This window comes from Podarcis melisellensis (assembly GCF_964234715.1).
Source record: "Podarcis melisellensis genome assembly, chromosome: 8".
NCBI classification, from domain to species: Eukaryota; Metazoa; Chordata; class Lepidosauria; order Squamata; family Lacertidae; genus Podarcis; species Podarcis melisellensis.
Window position 1 is genome coordinate 58,882,535 of NC_138540.1, and position 20,581 is coordinate 58,903,115.

The 20,581-nt window shown below is 46.3% G+C and overlaps 1 protein-coding gene across 1 annotated transcript; it reads right to left on the reverse strand.

The window, feature by feature from the left end:
* Positions 1-5,464: 5,464 nt before the first annotated feature.
* On the reverse strand, positions 5,465-15,042 carry MYCL (MYCL proto-oncogene, bHLH transcription factor). Its single transcript, XM_081922891.1, has 2 exons — positions 14,343-15,042; positions 5,465-8,444 (listed from the first exon to the last, which is right to left on the reverse strand). The coding sequence occupies exons 1-2, from the start codon at positions 14,827-14,829 to the stop codon at positions 7,855-7,857; spliced, it is 1,077 nt and encodes a 358-aa protein (XP_081779017.1). The 5' UTR covers positions 14,830-15,042; the 3' UTR covers positions 5,465-7,854.
* Between the last annotated feature and the right edge of the window lie 5,539 nt (positions 15,043-20,581).

Consider the following 20,581-nt stretch of genomic DNA (forward strand, 5'->3'; position numbering starts at 1 on the left):
GCTGTTTATTTCAGGGTTTCCACAATTTGGGTCTCAAGACTACAATTCCCATAATTCCTTGACCAGAGGCCCTGCTATGGGAGGATGGTAGGACTTGCAGTCCAAAAACAGCTGGAGATACAAGTTTGCAAAACCCTTGTTTATTGCATTTTTAAAATTCCCACCTTTTTCTCAGAGGAGGCAGTAAATGAAGCCAAGGGTGCTGGAGGGTGAAGAGAGGTCTTGTACTTGGGTCCTGCTTGCGGGCTTCCCATTGAGCTCTGTGAGAACAGAATGCTGGCCAAGGTGGGCCTCCTTTGGCTTGATCCAGCCCGCTGTTCTGATGTACTTAGGCTCAAGGTGATGCACATAGTTCCACTGCCCCAAGGTCACTGAATGAGCCTCATGGCTGAGTGGGGATTTGAACCCTGATCTCCCAAGTCCTATCCTGACACGCTAACCATCAATCCACACCGGCTTTCCTCTCAGATGCATTAATGGGGGGGGGGAGAGAGAGAAGCTAACACCCTTTGCAAAGGAAGGATTCACTGTGACTACAGTACCCTGCTCTGAGCAGGGGGTGGGCTGGGTGAGCTTCAGGACACCCTTAAACTCTTTATCATTGTTTACAGATGGTATTGGTTGCCAGTTGGCTATTTGTAACATAGAATGGCACCTCCTGTTGAACGATGGCTTCAGTTGCATGGACTCCATTTGTCTGTTCCGATGAACAAGCAAATCTGGGCTCAGTCCAACTGTGCCATGGACAGGCATGCAGAGGTGAAGCTGGAACGAATTGCAGGATAGAGAACCTTACCAATATTGTCTAAATAATGTGCCTGTTAAGGCTGTGGCCCTTAAAACCTGTGATTTCCCAGCATTTTGGCACTCGAGTGGATATGAAAAGCTCATAACAATATGCTAAGCCAGGGACGAGGAACCTGTGGCCCTCTGTGGGTTACTGAAGTCCCATCAATCCCAGCCAACATGGCCAATAGCTAGGAATGAGGGGAGCTGTCATCCAAAAACATCTGGAGGGCCACAGCTTTGATGTAATGCAGAGTTTCCCAAACTTGGGTCGCCAGCTATTGTTGGGACTACAACTCCCATCATCCGTAGCTAGCAGGACCAGTGGTCATAGATGATAGGAATTGTAGTCCAAAGAGCTAGAGACTCAAGTTTGGGAAACCTTGATAGTGGTTAAGAGTCTTGGACTGTGATCCAGGGGGCCAGAGTTTGGATCCCCACTCAGCCATGAAGCTTGTTGCATGATATTGGAACAATCCCTCACTTTCAGCCTAACCGACCTCAGAGGTTTGTTGTGAGGATAAAATGGGGACGGGAGAAATAAATCATGCATACCACCTTGAGTTCCTTGGAGGAAAGGTAGGATATCAGTAAATCAAATAAATCAATGATAACAAAAGGCTTCCCATCCCGGCATTAAACCCAAAAGGTTCTTTTTAGTCACGTCTATGATGAAGGCTGATGGGGATTATAGCCACATGCAAGGTGATGAAAATGAAGGTTGAGGGAGGAAATGTTACCATAGCAACCATATTGGAAGGTGGGGGATCTACCATTGGTAACTGGGTGGGAAGCAGAAGCATAAAGAGATGAACTTGTGACTAAAGACAGGGAAAAAGGAATTGTTACTGTAGCAACAGAGTCAGGAAGAAAAAAAGGATAGGGAGACAGTTGCCAGGGTGATGGAGGCTATCGTCAGGGTAACAGAAGGGGTTCTGTGATTTTCTGCCATGACAACAGAGGGAGGAGACGACTGCTCTTCTCCTAGCAACACACATCTCTTGCCATGGCAACAGAGGGAGAGCAAGGATCCCTTTTCAAAAGCAGAAGAGCTCATTGGCAGAGATGGGATTAGAGCAGCCTCAGCCAAACTGACACAATAATTTACTAACCCAGGCACGAACCCACCTCCCCGTCACCCTTTATGCAAGGCGATATGAAAAATGCATGAAGTTTTACTCACCCATGTGTCCAAAATAAATAACACTGCTGTCTGAAAATAAGTAACAATGCTTTCTGAAAAATCATTCAAGATGTTATAGAGGAAGACTTTGAACCGGGCTTTCTTTGTTTATGTGTATATGCCTATACATGCAGTATGTTTGGGGTAGTTTTATAAGGAAGATCTGTGCTAGATTTTTAAAAATGGGCTTCTGGTCTGGTTACACTTTGAAGTCAAAACAAAAGAGGTTCAAAGACTACCTTGTAGAGCATAGGTTTGGCACACAAAAGTTCCCAGGTTCAATCCTCATTGGTGTGTCCAGTTAAACTTTAGGAAGGCAGGTACCTGGACTGAGAAAATGAACTGTATCTCAGTGGTAGGCTACCTGTTTTGCATGCAGAAGATCCCAACTTCAGTACCCAACATCTCCAGGTAGGGTTGAGAATGTCCCTTCTGAAACTCTGGAGATTGCTACTAGTCAGTGTTGACCAAGGACAGGAAGCCTGCAGCCTTCCAGAGTTTATCAACCATCCCCAACATCCTTGAAACATCTGGATGACCACTGTGTAGACAACACTGATGTCAATGGCCAGCTTTCAGTGCCCAGTGCTGGCTCCAGGTTTTGGAAGGCCCTTGGAAAGGATCCCTCCACTGCCCCTCGCCATTGTGGCACCTGCCGCATACATGCTTTTAATCTGCTTGCTGGCTTGCCAGAATCAATGAGCGAGCAAGTATTGGCAGCTCCTCTTCCTCACCATCACTCCTGTTTGCTTGTGCATCCCTTCTGGGTTAGAGCAAGAGGCAGGTGAAAAAGCTGGTTACAATGGCAAAGGGAGGTGGGCTCATGGGAGTGGTGGGTGTCTAACCATGTCTGACACTTTTAACGCCACCCTTCCTCTTCCCCAGAGCTTAGGAAGTTGCTGCCAGTCAGAAGGGCCAACACCTGGCTAGATCACCTACCAATGGCTGATCAATGTAAAGCCATTTTCTCCCTACCTGCCACATAGAGGTGTCTTCTTCCAACATCCAACACTACCACCCTGTCATGTGAAGACTGCTAGGTAGGATCCTGGCAGGGCTACCCATCTATAGTTTCCTCCCTTTGGAATTATGTTTTTGGTTTGAGTAGAGGTGTGGTTTTATTTCATGTTTGACAGCCTTAAGTGCTCCACTTCGGCATGTAAAGGCAGGAAGAAACCCTGCAAATAAAGCTCCACTTTAAGAGACTTCATTTCATGAGAATCCTGTTGCTCTCTTCTTCCTACAAGGGTATGATTTGCCCAAGCTGAAAACCCACACAAGTCCATGGAATGACCAAAGACCTGGATGTTTAAGGTTCTTTTGCTCAGTGATACATGTGGTTTACATGCTGAAGGTCTCAGGTTCAGTTCCCAGCATGTTCAGTGTATGAGCTGCTAACCAGAGCCAGCAACATAGTGTTCAGTTGGCCAGCCTAAGTTGGTGCAAGGCATCTTTGTACTTCATAGGTCCCAAGGTGTAATCCATGCTACTGAGATAATTTATAGTTAGCAGTCACTATGCAACATATTAGCACGGACATTTATTGTGCCATTGAAAAATGAATTGTCAGTTTTCATTAAGATGACAATATTTCATTTTGTTTTGGACCTTGATCCAAATTCCAACTCTGCCACTGGGAGGCTCAGGTAAATCACAACCTCCTTCCCAATACACCACCTGTAAAATGGGAATATCGGTAATCTACCTCACACAGAGCAAACAGAATTGTAAAGCACTTATTAATAAGTCTGTTTCATCAGCAGTGCCTATTTTTAGAAGCCACAGAGCTACTGAAGTCCTGAGGCACCTGACCTACATACCTGATTTTGCAATGGGACTCAGACATGCCCCAGCCTCTCCTTAATCCCGATAAAAGAGAAACCTTTTCCCATCTGCTTGGGGTGGATTCATGCTTTGATTTTCCTAAAGTGCTTAGTCATCGTCTACTGCAAGGGTAAGGAATGTTTTCATGCTGAGGGCCACCTTCCCTCAGGATTGAGGGCCAAATGCCAGGAGAGGGCAGGGGTGTAGTTTAATGAGCCAGGCATGAAGGGGTATAGTTAATGCTTCTCCTACTCAGAGTAGAGTCACTGAAGATAATGAACATGACTCAGATCCATTTATTTCAATGGATCTATTCTACAAAGGACTTAGTGGGATACAGCCCAAAGACTCTTTCATCCTGGCACCTCAGATTGCAATGCTCAATCCTAGACAGGTCCATTCTCAAATTACATATGCAGAGAGGATTTTCCTTTAGTACAACACACTGATACAGCTGCTGTTCTAGAAGTGCAACCCGTTCAGCTTGTTCTAAAACTTCTCAGAATGAGGGAAAGAAAACTTGCTTTTTAATGCATTGTGGTAAGATATGAGTAAAACCCAAATGTTCTTAGGCCCATTTGCCTTGTTTAAAAACACCCCCTCTCGAGTAAAAGTCCTCTTATCTTACCATATTTTCTATGCAAGAACGGCTATTTAAAGACTGCTATGATTCCGGGTCACCTGGTTAGCCACCTTTTTCTGCTTTCTGTCTAGATACAATGGTTTTAGGATATCAGCAACGTTAAATGTGTCCAGAGAATATCAACAAAGATGGTGAGAGGCCTGGAGACAGTCCTGTGAGGAAATGTTGAAGGAAGTGGGTAGGTGAAGTCTGAAGTAAAGATGTGACAGGAGAGCCTTTCAAAACTGTGAAGGTGGCTGTCATAGAAACAAATGGTCACCATCTGTTGGCTCCAATGATAGGACCTGAACTGGTAGAGAAATACTGTATAGACTAAACACAAGGATGAACTTCCTAATGGTGCAAGCTGATTCTCCTTGAAAGAGCCTGTCTCTGATAGTGATGGGTTTTTCTTTTTTAATAGAGGTTGTTGAGCTAAGCAGAACCAGGATGGCTCTGACAGAATCAGAGCTGAAAGCATCCCAAAGTTCATCTAGCCTCAGTGCTTCAGAGAGGGTCTGGTCCATCTCCCAGCAGAGGAAAGATGATGTGCAAATACAGTTAATCACCTCAAATACACAGCTTTTTACATTTTCTACTACTGCTGCTGAAATATTGTCTTCCATTTATGTCTTTTTCTTATCCCAAGATCATCATAAGCCTATAGAATACTGTAAAATCCCCCCAGGTCCTATATAAACATAAAAGAATCACCACACATCAAGAGCAGCACAGAAATAATTCCTGCCTACACCCTCTCTTATTAGCTGCATGTGGATGGGTTGATTCAGCTGTGGGCTATGACAGCTCTCCTACTTCTTCTCCGTTTCCCATGCTCTTCCTTCGGATCACATGCTAGAACCATGCTCCCCTGGTTCTCTTTTTCCAGGATATTGTCCAAACTTTCTCCTCTTCCCCTCCTCTACATAACTAAACAAACATGCATTCAACTAAATTACAAACACGAAAACTGATTTATCTTTGCAGATAAGGGTCCCGCATATATCCCTTGGCTCAAAAAGGGAGGGGGGGAAAGCAGACTCAGCCTGTCCTTTTTGAGATTCCGTTTATTTAAGAAGTGCGAGGTAACAAAGAAAGTGCTAAGTCTGACCACCCAGCGTTGAGGCTCCAGCGGGCCAGTCAAAGAACGCCTGAAGGAGTCCCCAATGCATTGTGGGAGACCAGTCTGCGCCCACCAAACTGTGTGCAAGCCAAGATAAAGGGTCATCCATCACCTCCAGCTCTGGCCTCTCCCTACCCAAGAGACAAAGGAGGATGGGTGGGAGGGATCTGCATAAAAGGGAAGGAGGGAGAGGGGGGTAGCCCCAGCCAGCTCAACAAAAGCTGTTAAGGACCTGGCAAAACCAGAGCAAAAAACACAACACCACATTATCATTGCTTTCTTTCTCTTTATGCATGGGACTGAGGTGCTCCCTTTTCCTGGGGGCGACACAGTGGAACCTAGCTGTGAGTAAACATCAATTAACACCACACTGCACATTTTCCCCAAAATATATTCATGCAGCCCTTTTATTTCCAGAAAAAGGGAAGGTGGAGGGGGAAAGGCTTCTCTTAGTCTTAAGAATCAGTAGGACACCTTCAGTAGAAAACTTCTCTATAGGGGGCAGTTGAAATTACAATGTTCCCATCTAGGGACTCCCTTACTCACCCTCTCTACCAAAACACCCTTAAGATGTCTAATAGTCTTATTATTGGTGACTGAAACTTGGGACCAGACCCCTGACATAGGAAATCATTTTCTAGTCGAAACAGAAGTATTTTTTTCCTGCTGAATCTCAGTTTGAACGATCTCATCTACAAAAGCAGTACTGAGAGCCCTCTACCCACCGTTTTATCTTTGAAAAGCTGGGAGGAAAGAAATAACAAGTATTTTACAAAATAATTTCTAAAAAAAGTATAAAAATAGTATATCTTAAAAAAAGCCATCCAGTATAAAGAATCAGGCAGTCACAACAATGGATTCTAGGATATACAAAACCAAAGACAAGAAGCTGCATTGCCCAAGTGGAAAAATAAGTATGAGGTAAATGAAATCCAAGGTGATCTCAGTGCATTTCCAGTGAAGGAACAGTTGTGGGCGGGAGGGGGGAGAATGTCTTAAATGCACACATAAAGCCTCTAACAGTTCTTGAGAGAAGGTTCTGCACCCCTCCATCTCAGAAAGAGGAATTAACCCCGAGGGGCAGATTCAAGGTTGACACAGCAAGACAGCAGTCAGGTCTCATCACTGGACACAACTGATTAGAAGTTCACCTGAATTAATCCCATTGAAATCAATCCACTTTGGGGTCTATTATGCTGATGCCATTAAGGGCAGAATCAAACCATACATTTTAAAGCACGTCTTTTCACCCAAAGAATCAAGGGAACTTTAGTTTGTTGAGGGTGCTGGGAATTCTGGCTCTGTGAGAAACTACAGATGCCAGGATTCTTTGGGGATTGGGTGAGGAAAGTCATGTGCTTTAAGTGTATGGTGTAGATCTGCCCAATATTTTTTTCCACCTCAAGTGTGAAAGGCACTGATCTTAGCCTGAGGGGTTATCTAGCTGTAGATCTCAAGCAATAGCCAGATTTAAGCTGTCTTCAAGTGTCAGCTGTGAAATAACTTCACATAATGTGACATTCTCCACCTGGTAACCTCCAGATGTTTGGGACTACAACTCCCATAAGCCCTAGCCAGGACATCAGAGGTGGCGACATTTAAAAATTCACCCATAATAAATTCCAAGAAGGGAAGAGAGCTGTCAATCTAAACAACATTGGAAAATAGGGCGGGGGAGTGTGCTTGGGGGTGGGAAAAAGTCTATTGCGTAGGACCATTATAAAAAAAGAAACAAATTGCACAAGATATCTGTCTTCTTAAATGCCAGTGGCAAGAAGCAGAGCCTGGGGAGAAAAGAGGGTATGTAGAACTATCCATAGCCAGTGTTTACAATCCAACTTTGACTGGGGGAAACAGAAGAAGCCTCTGAAGGGTCCATCTTTGCCCCAGCTTTAGAAATGTTGACTCAGGCCCCACTGTCAGAAAGTATTGTGAAGTATTCCACAAGATGCTTTTCCAGAGAAGCACTCAGGCTTCTGTTGATCCCAACTAGAATGGAGGTTCATTCAGCCTGTGAAGAAGTCAGCATTTTGCTGTAGAAGCTGAAGTCTGAGTAGCTAAACCCCACTCAACCCCACTGCCCTGATCATCATCACTCCTGCACAACTTAGGAGATTCTCCAGCACCCATAACTGGCTAAGAGAGAAGACCAGGGTGGAAAATAGTGTATGGAATGCAAGCCCCCATTTGTGTGCACCAGCTGCATTGCATTCTGGGATCTGCAAGTCAACAAACCAATTTGTTTTTGTTTGGTCCCCCCTCCCCACAAAAAAAGTGCAGAGATCAAGCTGGCAAGCAGTTTGGAGTTCCTGGCAGCTAATGCGCACTCTTGAGGTACGAAATCCGTTTCAACAGCTGAAGCTGATGCAATTTTAGCAGCTTCTTCTCAGCAACCATCTGCTGCTCTGCTTTGAGTAGTGACTGCAGATACTCTGAAGCTTTGCTCAATACCACCACTTTGGGGGTTTTGGGGCAGGTGGCGAGACCAGGGACCTGGTCCCTCAGCGCCAGGAAACGCGAGCGGAGGTCATTGCGCCGCTTGCGCTCCAAGTAGTTGTGGTTTTTCCGCTTGGTCACGTCTTCACTGTCCGAACTGGGAGCGCTTCCGGATTTCAGGAGGAAAGGTTCAAGAGAGGAAGGCTCTGCCACTTGCCTCAGGGACTGTGCACCACCATCCTCCTCCTCCTCCTCCTCTTCCTCTTGACTGCTTTTCTCCAAGGCAGTCGTGCAGGAACAAGCCTCGGGTGGTGAGCGGGCTGCGTAATTGTGCTGCTGCTGGTGGATGGATATGTGGAAACGTTTCATGCAAGGGTCCAAGGGGTCAGCCCGCACAGTGATGGTGACCGGCTTCCTCACACCCAGCGACTGCCTCTTCTCAACCGTCACCACATCAATTTCTTCCCCTTCTGTGTACAAACAAGAGGGAACAAGCCATTAAACCTTGGCAAACACCACAGGCTGTTTCAGACAGTAACACACAAGGGTGGGTTTCATGCAGCCAACCAGGTGCCCCCCCAGATGTTTTGTACCACATCTTCCATCAGCCTCAGCCAGCTTGGCCAATGGACAGGGATGATGGGAACTATAGCCCACTTTTTTATCACCCCACAAAAATCAAGGCAGCATACATACATTCAAGCTGTACTGAGGTTACAAGGCAGCCTCACTGACTAGACCCACCTGCTTTGCTTCAAAGCCAGCTCTGTACATCAAGTGGAACTGGATTCCTCAAAGGGTCTGGGACAGATTCCCAGTTCCTTATTCTAAACAGAACTGCATGAGGTGTCTAACAAAGGAACCAATCTTTCTATGCCATTGCAAGATGTTCAAGCATTTTGAGGGGAGCAGGTGTTCAGGAGCATAAAACCATGCAGCTCCATTTTAAGTAAGAATCTGGGAAGCAGTAACCAACATCAGCTGCATCACAGAAGGAGCAGCACATTTGGGGCAAGTCATCACCTTCCCAGACCTGAGCTATCAAAGGCTTCCTAAAGATTTCTACTGAAGCCTCTCTACTTTTCCTCCTTCCTGAATCCCAAATGGAGAACTTGCACATGCACACACACAGGGTGGTGACAAAGGTTGTTCAAATATCAGTGGAGAATGATGAAGAAGAGATGGGGACCTGCACCAAATGTTGTGGACACGGTGGGTGGGTGAGGGGACTGAAAACAAAAGGGCAAGGCAAAGCCCCACCTTTCTTTTAATCCCTGACTCCAGGGATGCTATGAAATCTGTTTCTGCAGCATCAGCAAAGAGCCCGTCTACTGATGTCTTACTACTGAGCACTGAGGCCAACTGGGGACAGTGGGTCTCTTCATCTCTTTCGGTTCCTGAAGCTACCACATACAGCAGAGGCTGAAATAGGAAAGGACTAGGAAGATGCACAAGCCAGGGGGTGACGTGCAGGGCAAAGGGCTCATTTAAGATGCACCTGCTGAGCCAGGTTCCTTCTGCACCTCATAAGCCATATATAGAGATGAAAACTAGCTTTAAGAACTGATTATCAAGTTCACTTGTTTTCTTTTCCCCTCCTTGTTTTCATTTATCTTTTTGCCTAAAGAGCAGAATAAGTATGCTTTTAAATTAACGTTGAAGCTACACAACTCAGAAACTGGTAAACAGAGCTCCAAACACCACATCAAAATCCACCAAGTAGTGCTCATTTTCATATGAAGATCACCCAAGATGAAAGATAAGTCATTAGCTCATGGCCAACCAGAAGGTTTTCATTTCTTTTTTAAAAGGCAAACTGAAAAGTCCTTCCCAATCTACTACTAGAGCATCCTAATGTACTTATTGACCACTCCATAAAGTGTTGGGCATGGTTCCAGATTCAAATCTCACCCTGTAAGCTGCTTTATATTGAGAGCAAAGACTAGATTCTTTGCCTTTAGCATTTACCAAAGGATGAGCAGTCTGATCTACCTTCTCTCAAGCAGTCTGACTTGGTGCTATTGCAAAGTCCTGAGCAAATGTAATTCCTGCAGGAATCCTGTGGTTTGGGAGCTTCAATTCTGGGGAGGGATGAACATTTCTGTCCCCAAGGGTCTGTTAACAATTGCAATGGAATGGAGGTTTTTTGTCTTTGTGTCCCTGGAGGGGAGGGGGTGGCTTTCCCAAAGGCAGTTGTAAGGGACAAAAGGCCAGGCCATCATCAAGGCATTCCTATGCTCCCCATCCCCAATTAAAAAGACTGGGGGCAATAGTCACCATTGGCCTGGAACAAAGTTTACTGCTAAAGCTCTATCTCTCCCCCACCCTCCACCCCCCAAGGCTCTTTCATTGCCCATTGGAATTGTAAATGAAGCAGGGAATGGGGAGAGATGGCCTTTGCCCCTACAGCTTCACACTTCAGGAGGGATTTGCTACTTTTCAGAAGTAGTAAATCCTGTTCAAAGGATTCCATTCCCTTGCACAAACAACCTCCCCAACACACACAGTGGGCAGCCCTCCCCATTTAGCCAGAGATGCACGGCACCTCCCCATCCAGTATACAGGAAGAGGGTGGGAAGAGAAGGTCCTTTAAAGGCCTTTGCACAGAAGGCTTGAGTGACTTTCAAAAGATTCAAGTTATACAGCCTTCAGACAAAGTGGTCAGAGTTTTTTAAAGAAAGAAGTTTAAGGGGAAAGGTTATCACAGTAGAAAACAAAGAGATCGGTTCTGAACTCACAAAGTCCCGCTAGTCTGCATGAGCAAGAAATCAGCCATCTGGTTTACTGCAGCAACAGCTTTCAGAGGAAAGCTTCTCCCTATCTGTGTTGGCTGGAATTAAGTTCTGCTGAGGACAATGGAACTTGTATGCCTAAGACAGCCTGTGACAGGTTGCACATAGACAATGTTTCCTAGAAACTGACCAAGAGCCCTTGTGGAGAAAACTACAGGAGGCACATTTTTCACAGAAATACACAATGAAAATGATTTCAAGTTACACAGAAGGTGGTGTCGTGCCTACTTAAAAGTTGGAGTCATTCAAAGCATGTCTCCAGCATTTCACATGTCACCTACTAAGGGTCCTCTTGCTTGCTTTCAGGAAACAAGGCACATAGACAGTTTTCTGTGGGACAAATGTCTAAAAACCATTCTTACAAGCTTCTGTGACAGCTCGCTACCATGAGGCCCCCAGGAGAGTGCAAGATACTCTTGTCCTCCTTTTTCAAAAGCTTAAGCACCATCATATGCAGAAGAAAACCACCTCATGTCACAAATGGGGTATGGTGCAAAATTTTTAATACTCTTCAGAAACATGGGTGGAAGGAATTCATTGCTTCTATCAAGTCAGCTCATGATGGCCAGCACTGATGCAGAAGCGGCAAGTTGCACACCCACCCACCCACCCACATCCAAGATTGAGGGTGCAGATGCGCATTGTGCTTGTGTGATGTCACACATGCAACGTTGTCGTCTGCAGAAGCCAGCCACTGAAGCTGAGGTGTGCAACTGGCCTCCTTCCAACCAATAATGAGACACCTTGGCCCCCTAGAGTTGGCATGCCTGCACTGATGGGAGTTGTAGTCCAAAAGACCTTGAGAGCACAAGGCTGGGGAAGAATGGCATAGCGGAAGTCAGCAGTGTTATTTTACCCCATCTCTGTGCCAGAGGTTCCAAGCCATTAAAGCCCATGGCAAATGGAGAATCACAGCCAGACAATGGTAGCAGCAGAGCATACAGTGGGCACTGCTTAATTCTATGGTCAGGGAAAGGTCTCCTGCAGCAAGCTCAGTTTCAGCAGGGCTTGTGCCCCACACCCTCCCAGCCCTCCACATAAGTTCTCATCCACAGTGCACACTATCTGGTGCCCCCAATTGCATTGTTTAAGCCTTGTTTCTGCCTCCATTAATTTATAAATAAAGAACACAGGCCAGCTATGCCCCCACTTTGCCTTCCCCCCACTTGCTTTGCATTTTTAAGTGCTCTCCTTCTAAAACTTGCATTGGGCAAACAATCAGCACTTTCCCATTAATAAAAAAATGTGACTCAGTGAGAACAACCTTCTCCAAGCATCCTGGCAATCAGCCAATAGCAGTGCTTGAAACACTGCTGTTACCTACCCTCCGTCTCTCATTGGCATAGTGAGCCATTGAGAGTGCACACACACAAACACTTGCATCTGTTGCTTTTTGTCCCAGGAATCATGTGACTGGCTGGAAAAAAAACAGCATCTGAAGGAGGAGCCTAGATGCTGATGGGGGTGAAAAGTCCAGGTCAGCAAGGGCAAGCACAATTAAATAAATCAATAACATTCCCCGCCCCTTCTGCTAATTGAGATTAAGGCCTGCTTCTCCTAATGTAATTAAATCTTATACCCAATTTGTTTCTCAACCCAAGCCTTATTCAAGCTCTGTAGTGAGTCATATAAGCAGTCACTGCTTACCCAGTGACTCAGCCCTACAAGGATTAACAACAAGGCCAGAGTATTAGAAAGTGTGCCCATTTCAAGGCTATGTCAGTTTTTCAAGGGATAACACATGCCACAAGTTTATTTATAGCAATGTTAACCCTGAACACAATATTCATGTGGTGTTCTAGTTGGGGCTGTTAGGAGTTGCAGTCCAAACAACCTGAAGCAGGTGAGAGTTTGCCGAGGGGGGGGGGGCGACCAAGTTGGCAAAGATTGCTAGAGGCTCACAAAGAAGATTGCCCCCTAAATATGTTGGTGTGTACAGAAACCCCTGGTATTATTCTGTGGTTTGCCTACAAATGAGGACTGGATGTGCAAGCAAGGTACATCAATCAAAACAGAATGAAAGCATTTTAAAAACTTAAGATTTAAAAGTCTCAAGATCAGATTAGCCAAACAAATTGGGCTGGGGGAGAAGGAAGAGGTTGTGAAATTTCCTTCCTTAGAGACTTGAAAAGACAGAGGCAGGCTTCTAGCTGTGAGTAGTTCAATCCTGCATAGGAAGCTACCTTATGCTGTACCAAGTTAGTATTGTCTAGATTCTATACTGACTTGCAACAGCTTACTAGGATTTGAAAGGAAGAGTCTCAGTTCTACTTGGAGATGCCAGAGATCGAATTTCAAACCTTCTCCACACAAAGGTGATGCTCTACCAAAGAATTACAGTTCTTCCCCATTGATGTCGATTCCTGCATTGCAAGGGGTTGGTCTAGATGACTCTTTAGATCCCTCCCAACTCTATGATTATGTGCCCCAATGTTCCTACATCCTAGAGCACTTCAAAGACGGAAAGGTGGTCTTTATGATCTGTGATCCCATTCACACACACACTGCCCCTGCATGCCTCCATCAGAGGGTAGCTGAACAGCAACTCTTGTGCCAATAATCAAATGGGAATGACTTTGCTTCCCCAACCTTGTGCCCTCCAGATGTTTTGGACTACAACTCCCACCAGCCAGTGGAGATGCTGTTTTGGACTGATCTAGGTTAGCAAACTCAGCAAAGTAGTGGTTACATGTCCACTGATGCACTTATAAGCATAGATGTGGGCACTTACGCAACAAAACTTTTATAACATGCATAATATGGCTGGTTCCCCTTGGCTGCAGAAGCTGACCTGAGACTGCATTCAACATTTTGTGGGAGGAGGGGGGTTTGCAAGACAATTCTTGTATTTCCCAGGTCAAATCCTTCCAGAGCCTTTGTCCATCACAGGTCCACTGTGGCAACCCTCCAAAATCCACAAGCATAAGCAGACTGCAACACCAACCAAGCCAAACTTTTTCAATAAACACAGGTTTATAGGCAGCGTTTACAACCTGAACCAGGAAACTCTGGAGAAGCCCGTTCTGCTGAAATGCAACCTCTCAAAGAAATGCTCTCTATCTTGGGTCCCCCCACCCAACCTCCTGGAGTGGTGGAGGGAGTTGTGCAAGTGGCGCCTTTTCTTCTCTTTTCGGTCCTGTGGCAGGCACCCCCCTCCCCCGCCGGCTGTGCTAAAGGGTGCTAAATTGGGAGAGGTTGGAGGAGGAAGCAAGACAGATGGGTTGGGCTCACCACGTTATGCAAGTCCCAGCAGCAGCCTTGGGAAGCTGGGCCGGGACGGCGATGCACACTTCCCCCTGAAAGTAGAACCTCTGGTGAAGAAGTGGGCCGGGGGGGGGGGAGAGTAAATACAAGAGCTCGGAGGATTTTGCAATAAAAGATCCCTCCAAGGGGACTGCAGAATTCTGCACGGAGACCTGGGAAGACAGGGGGCGCAGTCCAAGGGGCGCCACGGGAAATTAAGAGCGAGAGGAGCCTTTTGTCCCGGGAGAGAAACTTTCGGCGCCCAGGACCGGGTGCCCCTGGGGGGTGCCGTGCGGTCCGCCGCCCCGCTCCCCGGCCCGGAGGCAGCCTTACCCGATTCGCTTTGGCTCTCGGAGCCGGAGGAGGGCGGGAGCTTGCAGTCGGCGGGCCAGGCGAAGACGGCGCCGGGGGCCACGCACAGCCCGCCTAGCGCGGCGTCGTGCGGCGCTTGGGCGGCGGTGGGGGCGGCGGCGGCGGCTGGCGGGCCCTGGGCGAGCGGCTTGGCGGTCAGCTTCTCGCCCATGGCTTTCTCCAGGCGCTCGCGGGCCGAGAAGCCGCTCCACATGCAGTCGCGGAGGACGAAGGCGCTCAGGTTGCCCAGCAGCCGGCCGGGCTCCAGCAGGTAGTCGGCGGCCGCGTCCTCGGCGGGGCCCGGCGCCAGCGGCGAGGCCGGCGGACTGGGCAGCAGCTCGAACTTTTTCCAGATGTCCTCGCTGGGCGCGCTCGAGCGGTGGAAGTCGTCGCCGGGCGACTCGTGGTGGTCGTAGAAGTAGGGCGGCGCCGGCGGCGCCTGAGGCAGTTGAGGCGGGTCGAGCTCCATGGCTTGTCCGCGTCCCACCTGCGACCGGAGCTCACCTGAGCACAGCGCGCGGGCGGGCGGGCGCGCTCCTCCGCCTGGAAAAGTGCAAGCTCCGGGCTCTTTCACTAAGAAGGCGGTGCCGCCGCCTGGTTTGGTAGCTTAGCCTTTCTGCGCTCGCTCGCCCACTCCGCTCCCGAAATCGCGGCTTTTCCCGCTTCCCCGCCCCCCCCCAAAGCGACCCAGTCGGGATCGAGGCGCATTGTTCGCTCGCTCCCTTATATCGCGTCTGGCGCCCCGAGCCCCGCCCGTGCCACAAGCCGAACCAATTAGGAGCGCTGCATTTGCACAAGGGGGCGGGGGCAGGCAGCGGCTCGCTCCGCGGGAGCTGCTCGCGTTGGCCCACCTTGCTGCGAAGGGAGCGGGCGAGCCCAGCTGGAGGTGCAGAGCTGCTGCTGCTGTTGGGGCACAAGTGCCAGGGCTTCTAGACAGGTGTTTATTGTGAAATCGGCGCTCTGCATGCAGACAAACAAGAAGAATAAAAGTGCAACGCCCATACACATACCTGGCATCAAAATACCAGCCTGTTTAATCCACATTTATCCTTTCTGGTAAAAAGCCGTTGGGCAAAAACAAACCTGTTGCTATCCTAGTGGCCCCTTTGCAATAGCTCAACAAAGTATTTGCAAAGTATGCCCCATTCTTGGGGGAAAGCAGTAGCTCAGTGGTAGAGCATCTTCTTTACATGCAAAAGGTCCCAGGTTCAATCCCTGACATCTCCAGGTAGGGCTGGGAGAAATTCCCTTCCTGAAATTCTGCAGAGCTGCTACCAGTCAGTGTGGAAGATGCTGAACAAGATGGACCAGTAAAAGACAGCTTCCCTCGTTCCTATTGGGAGCAGTTTAGGCATAACTAGGAAGCAAGACTCTCTGCACATACTCAGTGGTACTGTTATTTACATGTTCTAGGACAGAAATTAAGCTCTAGTATTCATATTACTCTATAACCAAAGCTATACCACACCAGGACAGCTGCTAAATCCAATGCATGCTCAGCGCAGGCAGATCAGGAAAAACACCACCACCAGAAAGTACACAAGTTGTGTAAAGATAGCATACATGCCCACCAATCAGGGACTGTGTCGCTTATGCCACACATGGATGGAGGGAGCCAACCAACTAACAGAGGCCACCCTGTGGCCATGTCTGTCAAGTCACCACACCTACAACAGACAAGAAACACAGAACTACACGCAACCACCAGCACAGCCAAAGGAGCCCTGTGGTGTTGTCTGTTAAAGCAGCCATCAACACCTTGGGGAAGTTACTGGTTCATGTGACACCATGTACAGTTTGCAGAACAGCCACATAAATATATGCAGGAGGCTGCCAATTCAATTCTTTCTTTCCCATAAGGCATCATTAATTGAAAAGGGGATAGTCAGTTAAGTTGTGGATACACTAAAACAAGGATGCAGACATACTCCCAGGAGCACTGGTTCAAATACTGCCAGGGGAAATTAGACTTCCTGAGCAGGTGAGGCAGAAAGTGGTGCTTCTAAGGTTCCTGATATAGCATTCCCATTGGTCTGGCTGCTTCTGGGGCTCCAAACTGTGCCAGTCTGATTGGTCAGTTGCCTGCCAATCAGGTCCTGGCCCTACCCCCAGGTAGTTGCCCCTCTCTACCTGATTGGCAGCACTGCTCCTTCCTGTGACCTTACAAGCATATAACTGGGCTGCACTAGGATCATGGAGAAATACTCAACCATTATTTAATACCATGTTATGCAGAATAAGAATAGGAATCAAAAGACACCCATGTTTTTGAACTTAACTGTAACTTGGTAAGGCATGATTTTGATCCTCTTCATCTGCACAAACTTCCTCCAACAGCATCTCAGACTTGAAACAAACTGCAGGGAGTGCCGAATCCCATCCCACCCCAAACTGGTGTTTGCTTTCATCTTATTATTTTGCTTTTATTTTTAGCATACTGTATGAGAAAAGATTCTGAGTAACTTAAAAGCTCACTCACAACCCAGGGAGTCTTGGTCTTAAATGTGAGATAGTATTCTTAATGTTCCTGTTGTTCCTAATAATAATAATAATAATAATAATAATAATTTATTTATACCCCACCCATCTGGCTGAGTCTCCCCAGCCACTCTGGGCAGCTCCCAATCAGATGTTAAAAACAATACAGCATTAAATATTAAAAACTTCCCTAAGCAGGGTTCTTCTTGTTGTGTGTGTTTTAAAACAACAACAACAGAGTTGTTTAATGAATCTATAGATTTATTTGTTTGCAGAGAGCTTAGAGGATCTTGGCTATATAATGAACATTCATCCTGATTTGTTTGGGAAGAAATTAGATGAAGTTGCATTGAGCAAGTGTTATCCCAAACTTTCCTGCGCATTTCCCAACCACTTTCCTTATTGTAAAAAGCCTAGTTTTTAAGTAAAGCAGGTTTCTTTCGCAGGAGCTCCAGATCATCTTTAATTGTACTACATGCATTGCGGGTATGTGATTAAATCTCACCCCAAAATAACAATAGTTTTGATTTGGTTTGATTAGCACTAGCATGTCAATGGGTGCCAAGGAATTGTTTAGGGTGCTTAAGTTTAACTCACTGTTCAATGCTGCCATCGTCTGGCGACTTGATGGCATTGCATTGGGAAAATTTTCTACATTGGAAGCTTCAAACTCAAAGGGGATGGGGGAGCCAAACTCCTTGCAAAGCAGTTGCTAGTAATAGGCTGCACTCAATTGTTTTTGCTGCCCAGAATGGCACTGTAGGCTAGGTTCTAAAATGCCGCAGAGACATTACCTTGCCAACAAAGGCCTGTATAGTTAAAGCTATGGTTTTCCCAGTAGTAATGTATGGATGTGAGAGCTGGACCATAAGGAAGGCTGATCACTGAAGAATTGATGCTTTTGAATTATGGTGCTGGAGGAGACTCTTGAGAGTCCCATGGACTGCAAGAAGATCAAACCTATCCATTCTGAAGGAAATCAGCCCTGAGTGCTCACTGGAAGGACAGCTCCTGAAGCTGAGACTCCAATACTTTGGCCACCTCATGAGAAGAGAAGACTCCCTGGAAAAGACCCTCACGCTGGGAAAGATTGAGGGCACAAGGAGAAGGGGACGACAGAGGACAAGATGGTTGGACAGTGTTCTCAAAGCTACCAGCATGAGTTTGACCAAACTGCGGGAGGCAGTGGAAGACAGGAGTGCCTGGTGTGCTCTGGTCCATGGGGTCACGAAGAGTCGGACACGACGAAACAACAACAACAATACTGCTCCAATGTGTTGCCAAAATGAGAGTCAGAGTGGTGCAGCAGTTAGGGCACTGGACCAGGACCTTCATGGATCCTCATAATTTTTACAAACACTCTCTCCCCAAACCACCATCAAACGGAAGCTGGCATTGATTCCTATATGGTCTACTGTTGTTTGCCTTTGTGTTACATCCTTTCTCTATTGATCTTAGCATGGCATACACAAGTATGTGGGCTACCTCACTTTATCCTCATAATAAATTGTGAAGTAGACTGCATTCAGGCACTGACTAGCTCAATGTCAGCTAGTGAGCTTTATAGCAGATCAAGGATGTGAAGTCCCAACATGGTGACCACTAACAGTGCAATTTGCAGTCTCACTATTCTATTTATTTAAAATGTGTATAGACTCCTTTTTGAAGTTTCTCCTTTGAAGAAATTGTTTCCAAAAGTGGTTTCCAAAAATATACACAAACCATTGTACAGTTTGAAAACCACTTTAAACAGATTTAATTACTGTACAAAATGTTATTAAAATCAGCATGAGCTAATATGACCGACTTGATTCTAATAAATTGGGTTATTCTATGTGCTGCTTCTCTTTGCAGTTCATATATCTATATTTATATAAAGAAAAACTGTTTGTAAAACATCAAGCGGGGGAGGGAAAAATATGTACTTCATGTACAGACTGCTATAAAATATGGGTGTTTTACCATATGCCTCATTATTTGTGTAATCAGTAAAGTCACACCAGAATGCATAAAAATAAAAATTGTTGACTTCCTTTTGGCCTCTTACAACTTTTAATTTTTAATTAATTAAATAATGTGTTATTTCCAATAATGTTGTTTGTCATATTGCATTATACCATTGGTCCATAGTTAATTGTAATGATTCCCACGTCCTGGCAATAGTTGTTGGTGCTGCAGTTAACAGATGTGTTATGAGTTCTTTTACAATACAATACATACTGCATTGTGATGACATGAGTTAAGTAGAGCTAGTCCTGGGGTCATGGGGACTGTCTGCCTTGTAATTGTAATTAAAGATGTTTCTGTAATCAAATATATTTTTGTAAATACTTTTTTCCATAACTTTTCAATTTTTGGACACTCCACCACATTTGCTGATGCTGTATGTCCTTATAGCAGGACATCCTCTCCAACACATGGGAGAACTCATCGGTTTTATATAGCCTAGGCTTCTAGGTATTAGGTTCCAGCTCTGTGCAATTTTAAGTGGTCTTTCTCTGGTCATTGCTGCTATGGATTTGTATGGCACTTTTGTCCACATTTTTGTCTATGCCTCTTTTTAGAGCCAGTATAGTGTAGTGCTTATGAGTGCTGACCTATGAAAGAAAAACCTAAGGTATGGGATAACAGGCTTCATAAACCCCACTCAGTCATGCAACTCACTGGATGACCTCAGGCCAGTCACTGCCTCTCAGCCTAACCTACTACACAGAGTTGTTGTGAGGATAAAATGTGGAGGGAGAGCACCATATACACTACCTTGAACAACGTGGAGGAAAAGTTGGTAAACTGTATAAATGTAATAAATAAGACAAACTTGAAAGAACAGATGGAGTGAATCTGGCTCACTCAGCGTATCCATGAGGGAACACATTATTTATCCAGGCCTTGTTTTTATTGGGAGGGCAGGTAGATAAAGGATGAACAAAGCAAAGGCCACAGACATTAATTTTAGTGGGAAGGGCTTTGAAATGTACTGTACGTATTTTGGGGTGACCTTATTGCCCTTTCTTATCTACTTTAATGCTGTTGTTTATTACTTTGAGGCACTTGGGGGTTAGTGTGGTATAATGCTTATACAGTATCAGACTAGGACCTGGGAGAGACCAAGATTCAAATCCCCAATAGGCCATGAAGCTCTCTGGGTGGCTTTGGGCCTAGTCTACCTCACAGGGTGGTTATGAGGGTTAAATGAGGAGGTGAACCATGTACTGTATAATACATTAGAGCTCCTTTGAGAAAAAGGTGGGATATAAATGCAAGGGATCATAGGAATAAAAAAATCAAATTAAGCAACCAAGCATGATACGGAAAGACTGCCCTCTCATATAAATCCTCCTCTTGGCCCCTCGTAAAATGCCACTTTTTTTCGAAGCCCGCACAGGGAGCCTCACTATATTATAAAGAAGACAACATCCTGCGCCAGCATTTCCAGAGCATATCACCCTAAAGACTTTCTCGCCAACATTGGGAATTGTAGTCCCTCCTCGGCGATGCTTCTATGCCAGCTAGTCTAGCTTGGGCTGAAAAAGACTCCACCTCCCATCAGGCCTAAGGGTGGCTCCTGCGGACGTAGAGCGCGCGAGCTGGAAAAGGGGGAGGAACTTGCCTTTAGAGAGACAGCGCGAGAGTCGGCGGGGCGGAAGATAGTCGGTGACGGGTTCCTGCAGAGGCATGCTGGTTCTTGTAGTACATGACGTGAAAGCCGTTCGCGGTGCAAATAGGCAAGGCGGGGGGCGGAA

Bases quoted from the DNA above. Each gene is read 5' to 3' on its own strand.
- MYCL (XM_081922891.1), bottom strand. From the start codon at position 14,829: ATGGAGCTCGACCCGCCTCAACTGCCTCAGGCGCCGCCGGCGCCGCCC. The intron at 8,445-14,342 runs GTAAGGCTGCCT...GTTTGTACACAG, and splicing joins CGAGAGCCAAAGCGAATCGG to AAGGGGAAGAAATTGATGTG.